This window comes from Mesoplodon mirus (assembly GCF_964341445.2).
Source record: "Mesoplodon mirus genome assembly, chromosome: 7".
Lineage (NCBI taxonomy): Eukaryota > Metazoa > Chordata > Mammalia > Artiodactyla > Ziphiidae > Mesoplodon > Mesoplodon mirus.
In genome coordinates, this window is record NC_138983.1 from 109,358,088 (window position 1) to 109,382,983 (window position 24,896).

General features: G+C 35.4%; 1 protein-coding gene across 2 annotated transcripts in view; it reads right to left on the reverse strand.

Annotated features, from left to right (window-relative positions):
- The window catches only part of PGR (progesterone receptor), a gene marked incomplete at its 5' end in the record, with an annotated part of 99,957 nt that overhangs the window by 51,658 nt on the left and 23,403 nt on the right, over positions 1-24,896 (reverse strand). For both annotated transcript variants that reach the window (XM_082628491.1, XM_082628492.1), the window contains one exon: positions 11,450-11,566. In XM_082628491.1, the coding sequence (XP_082484617.1) occupies positions 11,450-11,566 (117 nt within the window). The remainder of the gene's footprint in view (positions 1-11,449; positions 11,567-24,896) is intronic.

The window sequence follows — 24,896 nt, forward strand, 5'->3', positions numbered from 1 at the left end:
GTATGCTTTAGATGTATCATTTTATGTACCCTCATAATAACTCTCATTATGTGGTCATAATAGAAAAGAAAATAAAGAGGTATAAAAGATGTCTGTGCCTGAGGTCCAGCAGCTATTATTGGAGAAATTAAAATAAAACCCCACTTGTTCTGACTCTATACTCTTACTCTTCATTACAATGCTATACTATCTCTTAGAGGTGTTTTGAAAATCCTTTTCTAACTGTTGATAAAATTAAAAATTTTAAGGTGTAGTTAATGTATTTGATTAGAATTGGCATAAAATTTTATATAAACTTCTCTTATTGGAAATGTAGAAAATTAAATAACATCAATATTCTCCAGAACACCTAAAAATGATGGACAAAACATAACCAAGATTATTTTAAATGTATATCTAAGCTCCTCAAAAAGTCAGCAAAACATCAAGGAGTCCAAAATGAAGAACATCTTTATCCCCTGACAAAAGGACATGAAAAGGAAGCATGTCTGTTTCATCCTTGGCTCAGTATGTGAAAAAATTCTTCTTTGATCATTTTTAATCATAGGCCTCCCTCACCCAGATATGCAGCTTGAAATTATTCTACCTGTAAGGTATGGGAAACCCAGAGGCAAAAAGTGAATATGAAAAGTGGTCCTTCACTGATGAAATCCCTCTGTTAACTGGAAGAATAAAATGAAAATTCTCTCTGGAGAGAAACTCCCTCAATTAAGGCCACATAGGTTTTTACAAAAAATTAAACTCTGCCAAACATGAGTTTATAACCACATTAAAATCACAAAGGACACAATGAGTGAGAAGTAGCAGAAAGAATGAATAGTGTTCTGGATTTGACTCATACTGGCTTGTGAAAACTTATTGTTAAGTGTTCAGGAATTTTGAGAGTCAGTTGTTTAAACCATTGGCAGCCAGAAATTTACTGTAGGCGAGTATTTATACCAGAATCATTGGGAAACCCTATAAATGATCAGGGATATTTTTAAACCACCACACCAGAATGGCATAACCAAATCATGAGTTATGAGACCTTGAAATTATTGAATACAAATATTTGCAATAGGTATTTTATAATTATTAAAGATATATGATAAGGGATGAAAACACAAGAAATGGAAAAGCTAGTAAAAAGAAATAGACACATTTATAAAAGAACCAAGTAGAATGTTTAAAAAAACTACCATCACTAAAATGAAAGAATGGTGAACTGGAAGACAGAACTGATGAAATTCACAGAACATAGCACAGAAAGGTAACGATACAGGAAATGTTAGAAAGGATAAAGAGATATGGAAGATAAATGTGCTAGTCTAATACACGTCTAACAGGTGGTCTGGAGGGAGGAAGAGGCAATGAGGAGGGAAGCAATATTTGAAGAATACTGGGATGGTTTTAATGCTCCTGGAATTTATAAAAGACATTGATTCTCAGATTTAGAAATCACAATGATTTCCAAGCAGAACAAATAAAACCAAATTTATAACTAGTTATGTTACAGAGAAATTGAAGAACCGAGTATAAAAACATTTTCTACAAATATAGAGAAAATATTACCTCAAAGAAACAAATATTAGATATACAGGAGAATTCTCGGAAAAATGATACAAGCTGGAAGACAATAGACTGACATTGTTAAGGTGTAGAGGGAAAAAAAAGTCAACCCCAAATTTTATAACCAGCAAAATTATTATTCAAAAATAAAACTGGGGCTTCTCTGGTGGCGCAGTGGTTGAGAGTCCGCCTGCCGATGCAGGGGACATGGGTTCATGCCCCGGTCCGGGAAGATCCCACATGCCGCGGAGCAGCTGGGCCCGTGAGCCATGGCCGCTGAGCCTGCGCGTCCGGAGCCTGTGCTCCGCAACGGGAGAGGCCACAACAGTGAGAGGCCCACGTACTGCAAACAAACAAACAAAAAACGAAAAAAAAAAAAAAACCAAAAAACAAAAACAAAAAAACAAAAAACTGAAATAAAGATATTTTCTGTGGAAAAAAAATGACTTTAACAAATTCCCACAGAAGAAATAAAAAGTTTATTTCAAAAATAAAGAAACTGAATGAAGCACTGAGTTAGGAAAATAAATCAAGCAAATAGTTAAACGTGTACGTAAACATATTAGACTGAATAAAATAATAATGAGTATTATTTCTAGATTATGTTCTGAAATGAGTGCTGTTTACTTTGCCATGGCCTCTCTTTCTGCTATTTTTTTTTATTTTTGGCAAAAATATTTTATATTGAATGGAGACATAAAGTGCTCATGAGATAATACTGGACCTGTTGCAGAGAAGCAAAAGAAGAATGTTATGTTGGATACTGAAATGTAAGTTTCATGGCAGCCAGAAAGCTTTCTGAGAATCAAATGGGGAAATAGAGGGTAAAGCTCAGCAGACAATTAAGTAATAGTGCAAATCCTTTGATATTATGAGAATCATAATAAGCATTACTGTAATTAGGGTGAACTTACAGGCAACTATTCCAATATTAGGTTATGTCTAGATACATGTTGTTACTTTGGATTAGCAAAAGGATGATGTTGCTGGGATCAGTTCACACAACTGATGGGACTATGCTCTCACAACCCCTTACAGCACTGACTTAGTTTGCTTTCCCTTTTTCAGAATCTAATTCTAGTTCCCATATCAAAATACTTCAAAAAATACTAGAGAATAGGAGCTATAAAATTAAAATAGGTACTTGCCAACAAGTATATTAGAGTTGTTTTTATTTAATTTAATTTAATTTAATTTATTTATTTATTTATTTATTTTGCCATATGTGGGCCTCTCACTGCTGTGGCCTCTCCCGTTGCAGAGCACAGGCTCCGGACGCGCAGGCTCAGCAGACAGGGCTCACGGGTCTAGCCGCTCCGCGGCATGTGGGATCTTCCCGGACCGGGGCACGAACCCGTGTCCCCTGCATCGGCAGGCAGACTCAACCACTGCGCCACCAGGGAAGCCCTAGAGTTGTTTTTAAAAGAGTAAACACCTCCATCTTTCAAACAAATCAGACTGCAAGTGGAAGGGAATCTTTGTTCCCTTCAATCCTGACTTTTTGTGTGTCTAGAGAATAGTAGATACTGATAGATACAATTGAACAGTTCAGGATGGCAGCCATAAAAGCAGTCCCTGAAAACTCCCATAAAACTTTAAGCAAAGAAGTGAGAATAAATATTCTAAGGAATATCCTTATCGAGTGCGTATGGGATGGCGTTTAGGGTGAACAATCAGACAGTGACCAGAATACATTATTTAGCTGCAGGTTTCAATGCAGTAGAGTGGGGGAGCAGTGTGAGAGATACTGTATCTGGGGGGTGCTGATGCAAACACGAGGGGTTGGCTGGAAAAGGAGGTGCTCATAAGAGGAAGACCAGGAGAGTTCTAAAGAGATAGGTGGCAGGCATCACCCACAGCAATTCCTTCATTCGAGAGGGCAGATTTCATTTTTTATAGTAATTAAAGGCAGAGAGTAGGCATCTATACTTCCAGAAAAGGTGGTGTTAAGTGTCCCAAATTCAAGAATTTTGGAATTCTTCAGAAAAGAAATTGAGACTTTGTTGTCTTCAAGTGTAGGAGGAGGAAAAAGAAAAAGAAAAAGAAAAAAAACCCCAACTTTACCATACAACCTGTACTCTGCAGCCCAGAAAGTTATTATCTTTGCCCAGAGAATGAGGCCAATCTAGGTGTAGGAGGAGGTAAGAGAGAAACTGCTTTCTAACATAACCTTTTAAAATTTGAGGATAAGGCTCTCTACCAACAAAACAAAAACAAACCCATAAAAATAGTCTCCAGCTTTAAAAAAAATCAGCAAATATAACTATGCATTTAATCACTCCTTTATGTAGAAAGCTACTTATTTTTGAAATTATTTTATAATAGTTTAGCATTTTTACCACAAATACAAAATACAGAGCTGTATTCATTTCAGAAAAACGTTTTTCTGAGTCATTACACAAAATGTTTTCTAAAGGAAATAAGTTAGAAGCAGAACACCTAAATTAGAAGATATATTACCATCCTTTAGAGTGAACTCTCTTTCCTACTCAGTACTGTACAGCAATGAACAAAATGCAAAAGTTCACTGTGACCTGGTGAAGGTAAGGGAAGTGAGTCATTAAAAACAAGAATCATACATAACTAAGAGACCAAATAACTCAAACATAATTCTCATAATCAGAACATAGCTGCTGAAGCAAATAAGAACTATCTGCAAATCTATGTCATGCCATGTCAAAAACATTAATATTTCTGATCTCTGACATTCTACCATAAGGTTATTAACTCTTTTAAAAGTTTTTCAATGTTCTCTCTCTTTTTTTTTTAATGAGATAAAATAGACATATAACATTACATTAGTTTTAGACGTACCACATGGTGATTCATTATTTGTGGAACTATTTTTTTTTGTGATAAGAACTTTTAAGATCTACTCTCTTAGAATCTTTCAAATATACAATACAGTATTATGAGCTATAGTCACCAAGCTGTACATTACATATCCATAACTTATTTATTTCATAACTGGAAGTTTGTACCTTTTGGCCATTTTCATTCATTTCACCCTCCCCCATCCCCTGCCTCTTTCATCAAACAATTTGTCCTCTGTATCTTTGAGCTCATTTTTTTTAGGGTCCACATATAAGTGAGATTATACAGTATTTGTCTTTCTCTGTCTGACTTATTTCACTTAGAATAATACCCTTAAGTCCCATGACATCCATGTTGCCAAAAATGGTAAGATTCCACCTTTTTATTGTTGAATAATGTTCCATTGTATATATATAATATACACCACATATTCTTTATCCATTCACCCACCAGTGGACAGTTTAGGTTGTTTCCATGTTGTAGCTATTGTAAATAATGTTGCAATGAAAAGGCAACTACCTCAATGGGAGAAAATATTTGCAAATCATGTATCCAATTAAAAAATAGGTAGAGGATCTGAATAGGCATTTTTCCAAAGAAGACATACAGATGGCCACGAAAAGGTGCTCAACATCACTAATATCAGGGAAATGAAAATCAAAACCGCAGTGAGATATCTCCTCGCACCTGTCAGGATGGCTATCATCAAAAAGACAAGAAATAACAAGTGTTGGTAAGGATATGGAGAAAAGGGAACCTTCATGCACTGTTGGTGGGAATGTAAATTGGTACAGCCACTGTGGAAAACAGTATGAAGGTGTTCAAATAAACTAAAATAGAACTACCATATTATCCAGCAATGCCACTTCTGGGTATTTACCTGAAGAAAATAAAAATACTTACTTGAAAAGATATATGCACTCCTATGCTCATTGCAGCATGATTTACAATAGTCAACGTTCTCTTCTGTTACATCTTTTGTTATTCAAATGGACTCTATTAGAAATGAGAAACCTAAGAAAAGTGACAAACATGAAGAAGGAAAGAAAAAAGGAAGGAAAGATGGAAGGAAACAAGGGAGAAAGAGAACATGGACTCTACTTTCAGTAGTGTATAGGCAATTATTACTTCGGTGAAACTCTTCTAATTATTGAAGAATTGAACCTTAAGCAACTCTTATCGATCGTCTTTTAAAATAAGTTGTAATTCTCAGTAGACCACAAGTACACTCCCCCTTACTTCAGAAATTTATTACAGGACTAGCAATTAGTATCTAGTCCAATAAATTGACTACCTTCTTCCTGGTTTCCATGAGTTAGGTTACTGACTTGCAGACTCTTACCACTGACTATCCCAGGAAGAACAACATCAGGACTGCAACATATCAGGGTGTGCTGCCAGCTTCTTTCTAATAAACCTCTGTGCAAACCTACTTATGAAATAATTAAATGCACCACTATGCTATTTCTCAGCGTGTGATGCTGACCACAGGATTGTAAAGGTTATCTGATGGAAAAAAAAAAGAGGCAAAGAATTTTGATATATAGCTAATTCCCAGGGGTAAGAACTCATGGTTTTAAGTGTTAGATACCATTATGAATAAACCTTTTAAGCATCATTTTAAAAGAACAATTTAGAGGGACAACAAAAGCCAACAATTTGGAAGAAGTGTAACTTAAGGAGACTTATTCTACCAGGTATCAATATGCAGCTTGATACCTGTAATATTTCAGAGTGTGTGATAGTGGTGCAGGTATATACAATGGAACAGAACAGAGGAGCCAGAAAGAAAAGCAAACACATAAGGAAATTAGATATATAACAGAAATGGATTACAAATTCCAGTGGAATTTGTAATTGGAGTACTGTCAGAAAAATATTACAATTACTTTTTATATTTTCAGTAAGGAAATAAAAAGAAATTAAGCATCACTAATATATAATATAATTTGATAGTAACACATATGTATAATTTGCTTATAAATAGACCTGAGTTGGGGGTGAAGGCTGAGAACATTTTTACTTCTACAGGAGTGAACTATCAAAAACATATTGAAGACAATGTGTCAATAAATGTGCTCTGGCAACTGGTCATCCATATAGAAAATAAGGTTTTATTCTTGCCTCCCTACCTAAGAAGATACTTGTAGGTAGGTTAAGGACATGAGTGTGAAAAACAGACTTATTAGACTTTAGATGATTTTTAGTAGATTATCTGTATGATTTCAGGGTTAAGAGATATAAAGGGAGAATACTGACACATGTGATTATATAAAAATTAGAAAAAAGACATCATAAATAAGGCAAAAATTTAAGACTTAGATTGCAAAGGACTAGTGTAGAGAGTATAGAGGTAAGTTGTATGGATCAATAAGAAAAAAGACAAACAATCCAGTTGAAAAATGGCCAATAAATATGAACAGCTAATTCATGGAACAGGAAATATAAATGGCCAATAAAGATAGCAATATTTGCTTTCACCACTAATCCAGGACACAAAAATTAAACTGAAATTGGATACAAATTTTATGACCATCGAATTAGAAAATTTTTTAAGTCTGAAAATACCAAGTACAGGTAGATGCATAATAACAAGAACTCTCAAACAGTGGTGGAAGCAAAGACTCTAGAGGGTAATTTGGTGATTAGGTAACATTTAGTAAGTTTGAAGGTACATAATATCTTAGTGAACCAGACTTAATTCCTTTCTAGATATACAGCCTAGAGAACTTCTCAAATATATGCATAAAGATACAGGTACAAGAATGTTTATTGCTGCATATTTTATAATTATGAAAAATTAGAAATAAATATCCATTAATAGAAGAAAGTGAAAAGCACCATGGAATGTTTGTAAAATGAAGTATCATAGAGAAGTTAAAATGTAACCCTAGCTACATGTACAAATATGAACAAATCTCAAAAACACAACATGGAGTGAAAAAGCAAATTGAAGAAGTACATGTACAGTGTAATGTCATGTATATAAAGTTTAGAAATATTCAGTACTGTACTGCATTACTCAAGAATTCATATACAAGAATTACAAGTATGAATATGTTGAGCAATAATTCAGCATATTGGTTATCTGTGAATAAGAAATGAACTTAATGGGTTTAGGGAAGGACAAATCAAAAGTTTCAAAATGCCTGTAATGTCTTATTCCTTATAAAATACAACAAAAATGAAGAAAATATGAAAAATGATCTGATATTAAAAATTGAGTGATGGACACATAGGTGTTTATTCATTTAATATTTTGGTAGGCTTGATATATTCCATAATTAAATAATACAGCAAGTGTTTATTTTATGGGGAAATCACAAAAAAAACAGAGGACAATCATTAAAACTGTTATATTATATGAATAGGTATTTTTGTCTTAGGATAGATTTCCAATTATATTATTATTACTGTATATGAATTCAAGAAGTGCTACATATCAAACATTTTAGATAAAATGCTGATGAACTCTGGGAAATGATTAGCTGACTTAAAAAATGGCTCTACTGGAGCAAAGGTCCTGCTGCCAAAGGTTTGTGAAATTAGTTGGTATAAAACTGTTTATAAAATGTGAGAGTAGAAAATCAATAGATTTTTGTATGTAATTAAAATATTTGTGTTTAACTAAAATAATAAATGAAATATTATATAAGTAAACACTCGATTATTTCAGCTACATTCCCAGAAGTTTACATATTCATTTTAGTCAGGACACATCTGCATCTTCTAATTGGAAAAATGGGGGACTTTCCCTGTGTTCCAGATAGCCTGGGACAGTTTCAGGTTACATCTGTTATACTAGTTTAATTATTCCTATGCTCCATTTTATTCTCAGCTGTATCCTGATTTCAATGATAAACTTTATGGTCACCAGCAATAAAAGGTAGTTTACTGATTGAAACAAATTATGCAAGGGGAGAAAAATCCATAAGATTTCAGGAGAACTGAGACACAGGATGGTAAGAGAGAACCTTGCAAACGTGATGGGAACACAAGAAAATTAAGGACAATATGCTCATATTTCTGCCTATTTCTCTTTCTAATCTCTGAGGCTGGGGCTGAAGTCAACTACAACAGCTCTGTGGTCTTGCTGCTGACCCTGCTCTGATGCTACTTTAGACTATGTCCCTGGAATGGACATCCTCCCCTTTCATCCCAGTTCTGAGTCTTCTCTGAAGTTCTCTTCTCCTTGTTACTCTATTTCTTACTGAGCATCTGTCTTGCTGATGGCTGGAACACAAGTTTCTCTTCTGAACAAACCCAAATTTCTCAGTGGCTGGGTGTCTCATCATTTTTACTTTGGTCCATCTTAAATCACGTTTCCATTATAATAGTAAGACCATTAAAATAAATGCAATCATGGAATGGAAGACTGCTTCAAGGGCTCGCACGCTTCCTCAAAGTGAAAAACACTACATTAGACCATATCCCCTTTGTCTCCTCCAAACACTCTTTCTTGTGTCCTGGAAATGACTACAGTTGGACTTCATGTTCAAGAATGTATAGAGACCTGAACTTCAAATGACTTCAAAATAATAGTCATGCAGCTCAATAGCAAAAAAACAAACAACCCAATCCAAAAATGGGCAGAAGACTTAAATAGGCATTTCTCCAAAGAAGATATACAGACTGCCAACAAACACATGAAAGAATGCTCAACATCATTAATCATTAGAGAAATGCAAATCAAAACTACAATGAGATATCATCTCACACCAGTCAGAATGGCCATCATCAAGAAATCTAGAAACAATAAATGCTGGAGAGGGTGTGGAGAAAAGGGAACACTCTTGCACTGCTGGTGGGAATGTGAATTGGTACAGCCACTATGGAGAACAGTATGGAGGTTCCTTAAAAAACTAAAAATAGAACTACCATATGACCCAGCAATCCCACTACTAGGCATATACCCTGAGAAAACCATAATTCAAAAAGAGTCATGTACCAAAATGTTCTTAGCAGCTCTATTCACAATAGCCCGGAGATGGAAACAACCTAAGTGTCCATCATCGGATGAATGGATAAAGAAGATGTGGCACATATATACAATGGAATATTACTCAGCCATAAAAAGAAACGAAAAAAATAATAGTCACAAATCTTTAGTGAGCACTTCTTAAACAAGTACTTTGGTGGTAAAACACCAAAATGAAATTCCTGCTTGCAAACAATTCCATCTTGGATTAGGAGAAAATCCTTGAATGGGATACCAGTAAACAGTTATAAAGCAATGAGGTGAGTACTATAACGAGAGTATACAAGAAGCTATGGGAAGAGAGTGAATTCTTGGTGCCTCATGTGGGCTGGGGTAGGGTGGCTGGGTCTCATGACTTCCACTTTGGTCAACCTTGCATTGCAAGGGTAGGAATGCTGAAGCAAGTACAATCAGGGCAAGGTCCAATCCAGGCTGGCTCAAGGGCTTTCAACCTCTCCAGATATGAAAAGCACTACTTTGAACTGTGTCCCCACAAAACCCCTGCCCCTGCACTGACTGGGGTGATGTGATGGGAAGATTTCACAAAAATTGTGACACTTGAGCTTAATATGAAGGATATGTTACAGTTCACAAGGAGTGAAAGGAGAACGGTGCAGGAAAAAGTCAAATGTGTGCAAAGACCGGTGAAAGTTGGTGACTGGAGTGTTGGGTTCCCCAAGGATTGGTGGGGCTTAGAAAAAGTAGGGCTTAGAAAAAGAGAGAGCAGTTGCTAGGTGATGAAAGGGCCCATGTGCTGCATTTAGAAATCTGGGCTTTATCCCATGGATGGTCCACAGATGGTTTATTAGAAAGATCACTCTTTCCACTGCATACAGAATAGAGTTCAAACTCCAGATCCCAGCTGGCCCAAGATAGTTTTCAAGCTTCATTTCTTGCTGTTCCCAGTAAACAGTTGACTTTCCAGAAAAATCATCACTGAATGCATTGTTTTTCATTGTAAATACCTTTCTCCTTTTCCACTTATAAAGTTTCTATTCACTCTTTGAAAGCCTCCTCTCTGAAGCTTTTGCCAACTCCCTCAGATAGAATTAATTCATTCTTTTGCTCTACTTGCATAGTAATGTTTGGAACTTCTCTTAAATCACCTACTGTTCTGTTTGATAATTATTTTATTACTGATTAGACTGTATCATGTTCACAGGCAGCAAAGACAGAACTAAGCAGGGTGCTTAACACAGTGGGCATTCAAAACATATTGGTCTCATACACTCCTTCTCACAAGGTAACACATACCATTTATGGTACATGATCTGTGTTAGGTGGTATACTGAATATATATTTAAATACTTGTGAATTTTTTAAACCTGTGTTAGGAAAATTATAACTACAACATCCAACTCAGGATTTCAGAGACATTATTGTTTTAGGAAATGACTAAATAAAATGAAAATATTAATCAGAGTAAAGGGCTCAGGAGTGATTCTCCTCTGATACTCCCCATTAACTGACGCTGCATAATACATTCCACAACACTTATCATCATTTGACATATATATTTATTGCTCCTCCCCCCAGAGTGTAAGCTCCATGAAGACAGGGATTTGGTCCATTTTGTTTGCTGCTAACACTGCCAGAACTTAAAATAGTGCCCGGTAAGTGTGAGTGTGCAATGTCTAGTTACTTAAAGAGAATGGGGGAGGGAAATAGAAAGGGAGAGGTTGATAGAGAGAGGAAGGGATGGAGATTAATATACTTAACCAATTCATGGAGTCAGTTTTTGAGCTGGAAGAGACTTCATTATTCTCATTTTATAGACAAAGAGACTGATGCTCAGAAAGGGTTGGTGACTTACTCAAGACTGCATAGGCAGTGAGTAGCAGAGCCTAAACTCCAACCATGTCACTTAATGAGAGGTTGGTGAACATCCCATAACATCTTCTTATAGGCATTATAGACAAATGGATGTTTACTACTTCTCTATAACAAACTTCAACATGCTGGAAATCCACAGCATTAATGAGATGGTATTGATTGCTTCATCCAGACACCAATAATCAAGACAGAAATAAGAAAACTAGGATTTTCTGACCCACCGTCGTATAATGTAAATATCAGACAGTATGTTATTGATGAAAACATCATCATTACCTCCAAGAACCATGCCAGCCTGACAGCACTTTCTAAGACGACATGCTGGGCAGTTTTTTCTGCGGATTTTATCAACAATGCAGTCGTTTCTTCCAGCACATAAGTAGTTATGCTGCCCTAAAAAACAAAAAAGTAAAAATTATTTTTATAATATCTAAAGACCGCTGGAAAGTTTATGCAGTGACAACTGAAAAAGAGGAGAGGTGCACATTAGCAAGTGCATGACTGTCTCAGCCAGCCTCTTGCTTGAATAGCTGAATGCTGGTAATGCTCCAAACTTGCTTAATACTTTACCCATGCCTTCAGGAGCCTAAATGAGGGGAAACACAGCTTAGAAACCAATTATAGGACTCCTTTAAAATATTTTGTAAAAAATTTCTGTGCATCTTACTAATGGCATCAGCATCAGAATTCTCTTAGATCATTGTTATTTAAAGATTAGCTATATGTGGCTGATAAGCATTAGTGTGTTAAGATAGGCAAGTTCTAGTAAAACCTTTTCTTTTTGACATATAAACCTTCAAGAAAACAGATACAGACAATTAAAGACGTCTCTGTAATAGGCTTTTTATAAAACCTGTGTGTTTAATTCTTAAAATCCTGGAGCTAGCTCACTCTTAAAGGACCTCATGAATTTGAAGAGCATGTAAAAAAAAAATGTCATTAACTGTACTGACTTTATTGTCTGCTTTATTTTGGCTACAAATTAGAAAACAGGATAATAGAAAAAATGACAAAGGGAGAAATATTTAAAACAATGAGAAGAATTCGATTAAGAAGAGGACAGAAGAATTATAAAAAAAATAAGGGTAAAACGTGATCCTGGGGTTATTTTGTGTAGGGGAAACCACTTATACCCTTCAAAAAGTCTGGAATAAGAATTTAATATTCAACGATGATGATTATTTAAACCAAAAATATGTTATATTTAATAAGGCATGGAGCAATCTGACTTACTTAAACAAAAATGAAAAAAATTTTTCAGCTTAAACATGTAAATATTTATTAACTAGAAAATTTACTGCTTTGGCACTTCTTATTTTCCAAAAAATTCCTATGAAACAGACTGTGACACTTTTAACATCATCAGCATACTTAAACATAAAAAATAATTTTAAAAATTATGGAATTTTCCTATAATATTTTGTATTAGTCTACATTAAAATCAGATCCACTCTTTTGGCCAAAGTTTGTAATACAGGAACACAGAGGTACCTTAAATGTGTGCTTAACTGAGCAGGGAAAAGGTTATGCTCCAATGGCGAATGGCAAAAAGGCCATGTCTATGGGATAGCTAATAACAAAATGGTTCTTGACCTGGAGCATTTTTGGATAAGAACAGATAGTCTTTTCTTAAAAATGTATTCCTCCACAAACTTATATTCATGCACTCTCACATACTACTGTTCATTCTCTTGTTTAGGAGTCCTGGGCATTGAGCTTTCCTCCTAATAAAGGGCAGTTATGAAGCTTCACATCCATGCCCTCTAGATGAGCAGAATGTACTGCATGCTACTTTCTGATCTAACTATGGTTTAATTTTTTTCCACAAGTTATATTTGCAGGCTGCAGGTGTGAGTGTGGAAGTAAAAGTGTGTGTAATTTTATCTATTTATCTATTGATCTATCATCATTTATCTAGACTCTACACTGATTTCTCACAAGAAGAGAGAACAAGCAACTCTATGCCAATAAAATGGACAACCTGGAAGAAATGGACAAATTCTTAGAAATGCACAACCTGCCAAGACTGAATCAGGAAGAAATCGAAAATATGAATAGACCAATCACAAGCACTGAAATTGAAACTGTGATTAAAAATCTTCCAACAAACAAAGGCCTAGGACCAGATGGCTTCACAGGCGAATTCTATCAAACATTTAGAGAAGAGCTAACACCCATCCTTCTCAAACTCTTCCAAACAATTTCAGAGGAAGGAACACTCCCAAACTCATTCTACGAGGCCACCATCACCTTGATACCAAAACCAGGCAAGGATGTCACAAAGAAAGAAAACTACAGGCCAATATCACTGATGAACATAGATGCAAAAATCCTCAACAAAATACTAGCAAACAGAATCCAACAGCACATTAAAAGGATCATACACCATGATCAAGTGGGGTTTATTCCAGGAATGAGAGAACAGACAATAGAAAGCAAGATTTTCCATGCTATCCAGAGAACAAACTTAAACAAACAGTGTCAGAGATGTAATTGTTGCTTGAAGGGAGGCTGTTCTACTCTCTACTCCTCTGTCATGAATATCCAGAAAAAAATCCTGAACCATCAACAGCTGCAATGCTGCTGAGTTTTCTCATTTCTGTTTCTTAAATGATTTACAACAGCACTCCTTTCTGTGTTTCAAAGAGTCCCCATTAGAGGGCACTCAGTCTGTTCCTGAAACCATTCCTTCCTACCTGCTTTCAAATCTTCACCATCCATTTCCCCCTTTCTCTCCTAAAATCTTTATTTTCTGCCCCTCCAATGATGCCCTCCTTTCTCCTCAAGTTTTTCCATTTCAAAAATTCCAGCATCAAGGAAAAAAAAAAAAAAACTGTCTCACTCTAAAGTCTCCTTGACTTCATCCCTTTCTTTGTCATCTAAGTTGTTGAAAAAGTCATCTACATTTGCAGTCTTTATTCAATTTCCTTTACTCCTCAGCATACTGTAATTTGGCTTATACATTCACTGTTCTTATAAAGTGAAGTAACGTCGTCAAAGATTTCTTCATTCCTAAATACAGTGAATTCTTCCTTGACTTTCTGTACAATTTGTCGTGGGTGATTTCTCTCCACAACTGTCCCCCATTTTATTTGAAGCATGTCTCTTCTGACTTTTCATCTTCTTTACAACAGTTCAGTTTAAGTTCCCACTGCTGATCCCTCTTCCTTTGTCTATTCCTTATACGTTGTACTCCACTGTACACACTAGGTGGGTAGTCTCATCATCTCTGCATGGCTCCAAAATCTCATCCTGAGCTCTGACATTCCAACTACCTCTCTGTAGGTACCTCAACTTAAAATATATGAAAAAGAATTTAGTGATTATCTGGTCAAATTGTTCATTTCATAAATTGTATCATCAGAGAAATTTTGTAACAAATTAAGGAAATTCAAAACAGAAAATCATCTACAATCTCATTATCATGCAACTATTTTCAGTTTTGTGTTTTCTTCCCGTCTGCTTATACAGACCTAGAAGGTATTTAACATCTATTTGTTAACATTTGTTAAGTAAATATATATACACTTTTACAAAATCCTCATTAATTCAACAAATATTTAGTGTTTATTGAGTATGTCCCAACACTGGTTTTTGAATAATCCCTTTTCCCCAATTAGTTGAAATGCCATCTTAACTGCTGACACTGCAGTGCTGAAGAGCAGTTACTGAAGTCAGATTGCTTGTTCAAAGCTCATATCTGAAACCTACAATCTGTAAGCTAATAATAATAACAACAGACAATTACTAAGCACTTACTATGTGCTAGGCACTGTTACAATCTATTTGCATATATTAACTCATTTAATCATCACAACAATCTTGGGAGGTATTATTACTCCCATTTTATAAAATTAACTGAGGCACAGATAAGTTAAGTAACATGCTTAAGGTCACACAACTAGACATTTTAGCTTAATTAACCCAAGAAGTTGTATAGGAAGTTAAGAGTATGAACTTTGGAGCAATACTGCTTAAGTTTGAAATTCAACCTCACTACTTATTAGCTTGGTGACCTATGGCAAGTAAAAGGAAGATCATGTTAGTACCTTGGGCCACATTTAAGGACTAAATGAGCTCATGTAAGAGCTTAGAATAGTCTGGTATATAGCAAGTACTTAATGACTGTCTACTACAATTATGATTATTATCACATCCTTAAATGCCAAATACAGGTAGATCTGTTCTAGATATGACCCAAGAATTTTGTACCTAGCCAAGTTATTCGCTTTTAAAGGCAACTGAAAGACATTCTCAAATATGCGTAAAATCAGGAAATAAGGCCCTGATATACTACTCTTCCTAAAGAGATTCCTAAAGATGTAACCTAGCCAACAATAGATGAGTTATAATAGAGAATGCATGAGAGAAGAAGTCTGGTGTGAAAGGATTGATAACAAGTTCTATATAAATTGAAATATATATTTAAGTGTAAATAAAGAAATTATAGTTACCAACTAGAATGCAATCCTTATAACTCTTGGGGGCAAAAATGATAAGCATTTCAAGATTTGATGTTTGATGGGAAGGAATATCTCTGGTAATTAAAGCTACCGGCATGAAGTCACTACCTTGAGGAATTGGCATGACTCATATCAACATAGATTCATATAAAGAATGGAATGGCAATGAAATCTGGAAGCTCAGTCCACTCTAAGCTATGGTTACATTTAACACTAATTTTGGGCTGTCGAAACTGCAAAGCAGCTACAGCATCATGCAAGTGAATATAGGGGGTATAGTTAGAGGTTAATCTTCTCTAAGAGATCTTTTGGCTTAAGAAATGTTGCAGCCAGCCAATCCCAACTAGAGATGACTAAAATAAGCTGGCATGGGGCCCAGGCCTGCCTCCTACCACAACACTTGGCCTGGACTCAGAGCCACCAAGAAGGCAAGGGATGTAGAAAGGAGCACTCCATCACATGCATCAATCCACCAAGTACCTGGCTGTATATGCAGATGAAGAAAGTTCACACCTAAAAGCATTGGCTCTGTTACAAAATTATCCGGGAAGTCTGCAAAATACTAAACTCTGGTGGGTGCAAATCCAACATAATGTATGTTGCTACCACTTTTCTTCAGACAGTAGTCCCAAATTTATATCCTGGCTTTGAAAAACCCATTCACGTCCAGATCCACTTGCTGATTTCTCGTAAGTCACAGATTGATGGTTCAAATTGCATATTGCTGCTTCTCCACAGTCCAACATAACATTGTCACTATACAATGAGTCTATAAAAAGTCACTGTATTAAACTACTCTATGCATTCTACTTTCTAACGTCCTTGCTGTCTACCTACACCATCACCCTCAGGAGTTACAAGACATTCAGGAGTATTTATAAGCTATGGGTCACCACAAAGAGAAAGAAGGGCATAATGATCAACAATAGAAGAGTTTACCCAACTAAGAGATACTATCTACATCTCCCTCTTAATATATACAGCATTTGCCCCTGTTGAAAACCAGAGAACTACGACCTGAAGTCTGTAATAGAGCACCATTTTTTCTTTCTCCTTGGAAAACCTCTTACCATCTTTATGGTGGGAAAAGTGAAAGGTGAGTACTAACTATTATGTCTTTTCTTTTTAATTACTTACTCTCTTATTTTCTTTATGCTCCAGTTGTACTACATTGTACAACATCATTGTATTTCCCCAAACTCTCTAATGTCTCTATGACTCTCCTCCCTTTTCCAAATTTATCTGCTTGGCAAACTCTTACTCATCTTTCAATTCTGGTCTTAACTGACTGATCCTAGAAAGGTGTGGATTTTCTTCTGTTGTGCAACTGCACATTCCATATCTTCCTCTTATAAATGTTGTGTGCCTGTTTCCCCTACACTCTGTGAGAGTAGAAACTAAGTCTTTAGATCCTTGTGTCTAATAAGAGTTTGGTAAATGTTTGTTGAATACATGTAAACCTAATTATATGCATTATTTCACCAACAGTCATAAATATATTTATAATCAACAATATAAGATCTATAATAATATTTCACTTATTGTCATAAAAATCACTTGCTCCAGATTTTTATTTACCACCTTTCAACATTTATTTTTCTTACAGAATGCCTTTTATTTCAGTAAATTCCTTGCCTTTTTATACCAGTAAACAATAAGTTACATGTAGAGCCTTTAACAAGCTTATTTTTAATATCTAACTTTGCAAAAACATAAATATTTTAAACTATCTCTGAAAAAACGTATGTTTAACAATGTAAAATAGGGATTATTGAATGTTTATATTTATATACTGTTTCTAATTGGTCTCTATATTTAACATTTTAATATAACTCCAAGTGTTACTATTATTTAAAAAATCATATTCTGGGAAAATAAAAGCACTATTAAAATGTGATTAGCACTATTAAAATATGATCATTTTATTTGTCTAGTGATGTACAAAAATTTTAGATACAGGACAAATAAAATTCCATTTTAATTGAAATGAATCTATTATAAACTAGAAAGAAATTTACCTTTAAAATAAGAAATCTATAGTATTTGTGTTGCCTCTCCGAGCACAAGTGAACACATTTCAATTTAGTTTGCTAGAAGTTACAATTTTTCATGGCTTTTTATGAAAAGGAGGGGTAAATATGTAGCAAAATGACAGGAGAAATGAGTATATGTTCAACAGATAAAGGAGCAAAGAAGAAAAAGTATGATATAACCCACCAAAATTTGGGCTTGAGGTGATAATATAAGCTAGTGCAAATGAGAACACTCTTTCCACCACAAATACACAAATAGTGGATAAACTATGGTAGAAGCATGCTGTCAAATTACAGTCAAGGAAGAGCAAAGGAAGGAAGGGAGGGAGGGAGGAAGGAAGGGAATTTCACAAGTCAGGATAAAGAAAGATATGAAAGCCAGAGGGGTAAACTTGAGTGAACTTTGCAGTAATGCAAAAACATTTCAGATGCAGATATAGGATCTAGGAGCCAAGAGCTGGGGTTTGAAGCCCACGAGTGTTTGGGATATGTGACATCAGGCTTAATGGGAGAAAGGGGCAGGAACTGAGGTTTGCGCAAAATGGAGACTCTCTAAAGGCTGTCTTATTCATGAAAATAGTGCTCAAAAACACTACCAAGAATATTTTAAAAATATTTTTTAAAGAATATTTCATCAAAGCCAGGAATCTGTCCAAAACTTTGACTTGGGAGAGGAGTTATTATCCATGACTAAAAACAGCAAACAAACAAAAAAACAAAAATCTTGGTCTTTATGGGAGATGATTTTCACTACCACACGGTGTATAAACCTGCGCCATGGAACAAATACTGGTCCAGCACCAGTGAAATTCCCAGGATCCTCAGAGAGGCACATACAAAACTTATCTTGTAAGGATAGGTATGCACATATAAAAAAATTGTACCAGAATATTTATAGAAACAGTGTTCATAAATAGTCCCAAATTAAAAACAACCCAAATGATCATCTACAGAATAAAGTATAAACAAACTCTATTTTGCTCATTCAATGCATCATACAGTAATGAGAATGAATGTCTAGCCCATGCAAAAATGTGAATGGACTCTATGAGTATAATGTTACATGAAAGAACTAGACACAGGAAGATGTATGACTCCATTAATATAAAGTTCCAAAACAGTTAAAACTATCTATGATGTTAGAAGCCAGGATGGTAGTTACTTTTAGGGAGTGATTAGAAGGGGTGCAAGGGGACTTTTGGAAAGCTAATGATTTGAAAATTTTTTTGACCTGGGTGATGGTAACAAGGTTTCCATGGTTTGCTTAGTGATAATTCATTAAGATCTACACCTTTAATTTGAGCACTCTTCTGAAGCTATTTATGTCAATAAAAAATTTCCTTCTTTCTCTTTTAAAATGGTTCCACCTATGAGGACAGCTTAGAAGGCATTGTGGTCCAACAGAGGGAGTCTGAATAGGGCTGACCACTGGAAGTCCAGAGGCTAAGGAGTCAAGAAAAGAAGAGAGGCATCACCTGCATTGCAGGATTACAGTTGGGGCTTCCCAGTGAAATATCCCCAAGAATCCTACCAAAGTATCTTGCCAGAGAAAGAGTCAACTACAAACATCCACCAAACACAGAGAACTCCAGTGACAGTCATGTATGTACCTGCCGTGCACAACTGTGCCTTTCCCTTCAACCCCTCTTCCCATGCCTTAGCCCTGAAAAGGCCAAAAATCAGCTGCTAATCGGTCTTAATGCATGTGAGCAGGGTGAGAAGGAGGTGATCTTGTTCTTTCTTCCCTGCAGGCTTCAGACACCAGGCCCCAAGCAGTGCTGAGCTGGGGCAAAGGAGAAATCCTAAATTAGATGAGAGTTTGTAATTTTTACTGTATTGCTGGCCTGCACATTTTGATCCTGAGATAAGATTGTTCTTCTGATTAAAAACTATATGATTGGACTAAGATTTCATGCAGAGGATGAAAGAATAAAGGTCATGCTAATATTGGTATTTTGAAAAAAAAATGTATGTGTGTGTGTGTCTAAAACAATCAGGGAACTATTTTAATGTTATTAGAAATGTAAGTGTAAACCAGTGGTTCTCAAACAGAGGCAATTTTGCCTCCATTCCCCACCTCCACTCTGGGACATTTCACAATGTCTGGGGACACTTTTGTTTTACACACCTGAGGGGTTAGGTGCTACTGAGGAGAGGCCAGGGATGTTGCTAAACATCCTACAATGCACAGGATAATCCCCACAATAAAGAATTAACTGGCCCAAAATAGTAACAGTGCCAAGCCTGAGATATCTTGGTGTTAACTCATGATTGCCCCGCTTTTTCAAAAAGATGTATTTTCTAGGTCTGTCCACTGAAAATGCCCAGAAGCAAAAACAACCATAGCAGCAATAAACACTAGGATCCAGACTGATGTCAAGTCTAATATCATTTTCATCTGAAAGCAACCAGGGCTCCTTGGAGAAGTGGCTTATGCAGGACTGGGATACTTTGTTGTGACAGAGTTTCATGTTACTGAGAGTTAATGAAATGTGTCAAAGCCACATTGACCAAAGATAAGACAATTTCTACATCAAAAATAATTTAGTTTAAGTGATTAAAACACATTGAGTATATATAGTTTAAGTGATTAAAGCACATTGACTATATGAAAAGCCATGAGTACAAAATGAACTCACTGGAAACTACTGGAGATTGCTAGGGCATAAACTCATTACTTTGAAAATTGAAAATTAAAAAGAAATAATTAAGCAACTAATAGGTCTTCCAGTATAAATTTTAAGATTACTAAATTGCCTTTTGGAAGAGAGAAAGAATAAAAGATTTTATAGCTCATAAAATTAGAAGGAATAATAGAAGTAGAATGTAACCCTTTTGCAATCTCTAAGGAAATCACCACCACCTGTGAAGTATGAAAAGACAGTTAAAAAACTCCTCCATTTTCCCATTACATATCTGTGTGATGCCATGTCTTCTTTATATGCTTCAACCAAAACAACATATTGCAACAGATTAAATGTAGATGAAGGTATGAGACACAGCTGCATTCTATTAAGGCAGACATTAAAATGACTTTTAAAAATGTAAAACTATGTCACTGTTGTCATTAAATTTTTTTGGTTTGGAAAATTAACATCTCATGGGTTTGCTATTTTTTAAGTCAGTTAATAAAAAAGGTTTTTAAAATTATCGGTTTTAATTCTAATATGACAAATATTGATAGATATAATCCACATAACAAAAACTCTTTTGGTTCTCCATAATTTTTAGGCATGTAAAAAGATTATGAGACCAGAGTGCTTGAGAACCACTGGTCTATGTATGACACTTCTCAAAATATTTAATTTGAATCTAATCATGTGGAAAAAAAATCAGACAAATCCAGACTGTGAAAATTTCTACAGCAGCTGGCATGGACTCCTTAAAAATGTTAAAGTTCTGAAAGAGAAAAAAAAAAGGTGGAAGATCTTTTTAGATTAAAGACTTAATGAAATACATAGTTCTTGATTGGATCCTGCATGAAAAAACAATCTATATGGGACATTTTGGGAACAACTGGGAAAATTTGAATACTAGCTATATATTAGATAAAATTATTATACCAATGTTATACTTTGTGGTGTGATAATAATATTGTGGTTATATTGTTATTGTCCTTAGGAGCACATTTTTGAAATCTTGAGAGGCGAAATACTATGTCTGCAACTTACTTGCAAATAGTTGAGTACAGATATTCATTTACCAGTATTCTTTCGAATTTTCTAGAAGCAAAGTATACTGAAGACCCATACAGAATGAGAGAAAGGTTTGGACCAGTTTTTCCTATTAGCCAAACAGGGGCTGGTCATATAAAACCAGGGTGAAGAGAGGGGGGAATAATGAATATCTGACAGAGTGTGAAAAAAGCTGGACGATCATGAACCAGTAAATTTTAAAGTATCTTAATGTAAGATTCAAGGGTTCTTGAGTAAAGTGAAGAAAAAAGGTGTGGGGGGAGGGGGAGAAGGAAGGAGACTTTTTTTTTTTTTTTTTTTTTGCGGTACTCGGGCCTCTCACTGTTGTGGCCTCTCCCGTTGCGGAGCACAGGCTCTGGACGCGCAGGCTCAGCGGCCATGGCTCACGGGCCCAGCTGCTCCGCGGCATGTGGGGTCTTCCTGGACCGGGGCACGAACCTATGTCCCCTGCATCGGCAGGCGGACTCTTAACGACTGTGCCACCAGGGAAGCCCGAGACAAAATTTTATCGACCCACACTATGGGTAAGTACACTAGGAACTTAACTGGTTTATTTCATGTAATCCTTATAAATAAAATAGACATGACACAGGTATTTAATTTTCCCAAGGGGAAATAGCTAGTAAGATACATGGAAATACCTAAAGATAGAGTAGATATACGAGGTTCAGGCTGGGAACAAAGAGGGCACAGAATATGTTCTTTGAGAACAGAGACACCTGTACTGGACGCCAGACATGAGCGTGGCACTTGCAAGGGCTGCTCTGGAGAGTTACATCACCCTGGCATGTAGCAAGGGCCAGAGAAAGGCACCTTCCATCTCTTAAACAAGAGTGTTGCTAAGCTTCATCCTGAACCAGAGGGCACCCCAGGAATCCAATTTCACATATGTGAGAATGTATGTTGCCTTCACCCAAGAATAGCAACTCAGCCTGATGGCAATATCCCAGAATTTAGTGCTTCAAATAGGAAGTCTAACGTCGGCCCAATTTTTATTTCCTGATAGTTAACCAGTTATTTTTTTCTTGTTTAAACTCATGGAGCCTATATTTTTTCTATGTAAAATGAAAAACTTTTTCAATATATGCAAAGGTAGAGCTTTTTACGTTATATCTGTTTGGGGCAGAGTGAGCTATTTTGATGTACAGAATAAAATTTTTATTTAACTATTTAATCTACTTCTGTCATCCAAGTTCTATCACCTATTAACTATAAATCCTTGAATAAATCATTTAACTTCTTGGTGCTTCATTTTCCACACCTATAATATAATAGATAAAAAGCTATTTGAGAGTTGAATAAAATAACGTGTTAACACGTACCACTATGACAAACATAGGATAAATGCTTAATAGGTAGTAATTATGATAGTTCAGTAAACAAATACTTATTGAATATCTTCCATGTCTTGGCATTATTCTAGGTGACGATGATAAGATCCCAGGAGCCTACTTTTCATAATCAGTTAATAATTTGGTTTAACTTGTTTTTTAGTTTATTTTTCAGAAACACTGATTATTTATAGGTTGGATATCTGCTCTCTATTCATCATATCTGTTATTCAACAACACAGTGATAAGACCATATGCCTTATAGTCAAATAGACTTCCACTCAAATTCTAGTTCCATCACTAGCTACACCTTAAGAAAATTATCATAGTTTTCCCACCTATAAAATGGAAATAAACACTATAAAAGTCTGTTATATGGATCAAATGAGCTAAATTAGATAAAATAGCACACAGAGTACTACATAGTCAAAACAATAAATCACAGGTTGAAATTTTTACCTATTTGCCATTTTTCCTTCATTGTGAAATAACTCTTTAAATATGAACTCTACATAACTGATTTTTTCTTCTGCTCTTTATGGATTCCAATACAGAGTTTAAATCTGCTATTACATTTTTGGATCTTACTGTGGCATTTTCTTATCTCATCCAGCTACATTTTCATCTCATCTAGTTCTTTCCTATGAAATTCATTGTTGTTTTGCAGACACTGTCATCTTTTGTCTTAATAACTGAAAGCAGATTATTACCCAAATTTTTCTTCTGTTTCTTTTTAGCAGATCAATTTTAAATAAGCTTTTTCCTAAAGTTAAATCTATGTATTACTGATAGAGGTGTTAAACAACTTGAAACACTCTAGTGGAGGAATGTGACTGTTAAATGAGAGATTGGAAGTCACCAAAGTTTGTTCCAGGACGTTCACTGAAGCTGGAAGTAGAATGAGTTGGATGAGTGCAGAGTGTCAAGAAATGAAATTAGAATGGAAAGAGCCAATTGCCAACATCCTGAGAGTTGGCTTGGATTGTCTGAGGAAACTGGTAAGGTTAGAGCTGCCTCAGTCAGCGAGAATCGTAGTGGAGAGGAAGGTCAGAGTGCAACGGGGCTCAGATCCTGTAGAGCCTTGGAGAGCACTGTAAGAACTTTGTTTTTTTCTCTGAAAGAAATACAGTGCCATTGCAGAGTTTTGAGTAGAGGACTTACATGATCTGGCTTAAATTTTAACAGTATCAGTTTGGCTTCTAGGTTGAATATAGACTCTATAAGGACAAGAGTAGAAATGAGACCAGTTAAGAGGCTGTTGAAATAAATCCAAAGGAGAATAATTGTGGCTTGAAACCAAGTGGTCAGTGGAGGTGGTGATAAGAGATCAGATTCTGGATATAATCTGAAAAAGGAACTAAATAGTTTACAGAATCTTACCAAGTGACATTCCAATATTTAATTTTTTAAAGGCCTCAATGCTACTATTCAAAATTGTTTCCTCTTCTTTCTTCTCTTCATCACTTTTAAATTTAAATTCTTTCTGACTGTGTAACAGCTTCTCATCCATTCTTCCTGAGGTTAGTTCTACTGCTCTCTTTATAAACAAAATGATGCCTCCAGATCTGTTCTGAACTCTCTCCTAATTATCCAATTATCTTTAAAGTTGTAAAACACTAAATTGTATGCAGCATCCAATTAGTTACACCTGGTACTTTTAATTATCTATTTAGAAAACCTGTAGGCATTTAGGGGCGGTAAGGGATTACATACAAAATTTTTAAAAGTCACACAATTATTTGACCTTAAGAAAATTTCACATACTACTGAGAAAGGAGGTATTTAAGACATCTATATATCAATAAAAAATATGAAAAAAAATCACAAAACTCTATGTCAACAAGGTTGTTTAAATCACTGTACCACTCTGATGCCAGATTATGACTCTTTACACACATGTAAATGCTTCTTTCCCTCATATTTTTATAGTTTATTTTTTCTCTTGAGTATAGTAATCCTGAATTTATCATTGTTCAACTTCATTATTATGTTCAAATTTCTGTTTAGGCATATCAAGTGACTTAAGATTCTGTTATAATTCTCTGGAGTCACCCCAGTCTCACCTGAAATTGGCTTTGTAAAAAACTAGGATTATATGGACAATTAATTAGCATTTTCCTACTTGTTTTTTGGGTCTAGGCCCCCAAATATATGACTGTACTACTACCAGATTGTTAAGAGTTTTATGGTCAATCTCTTAA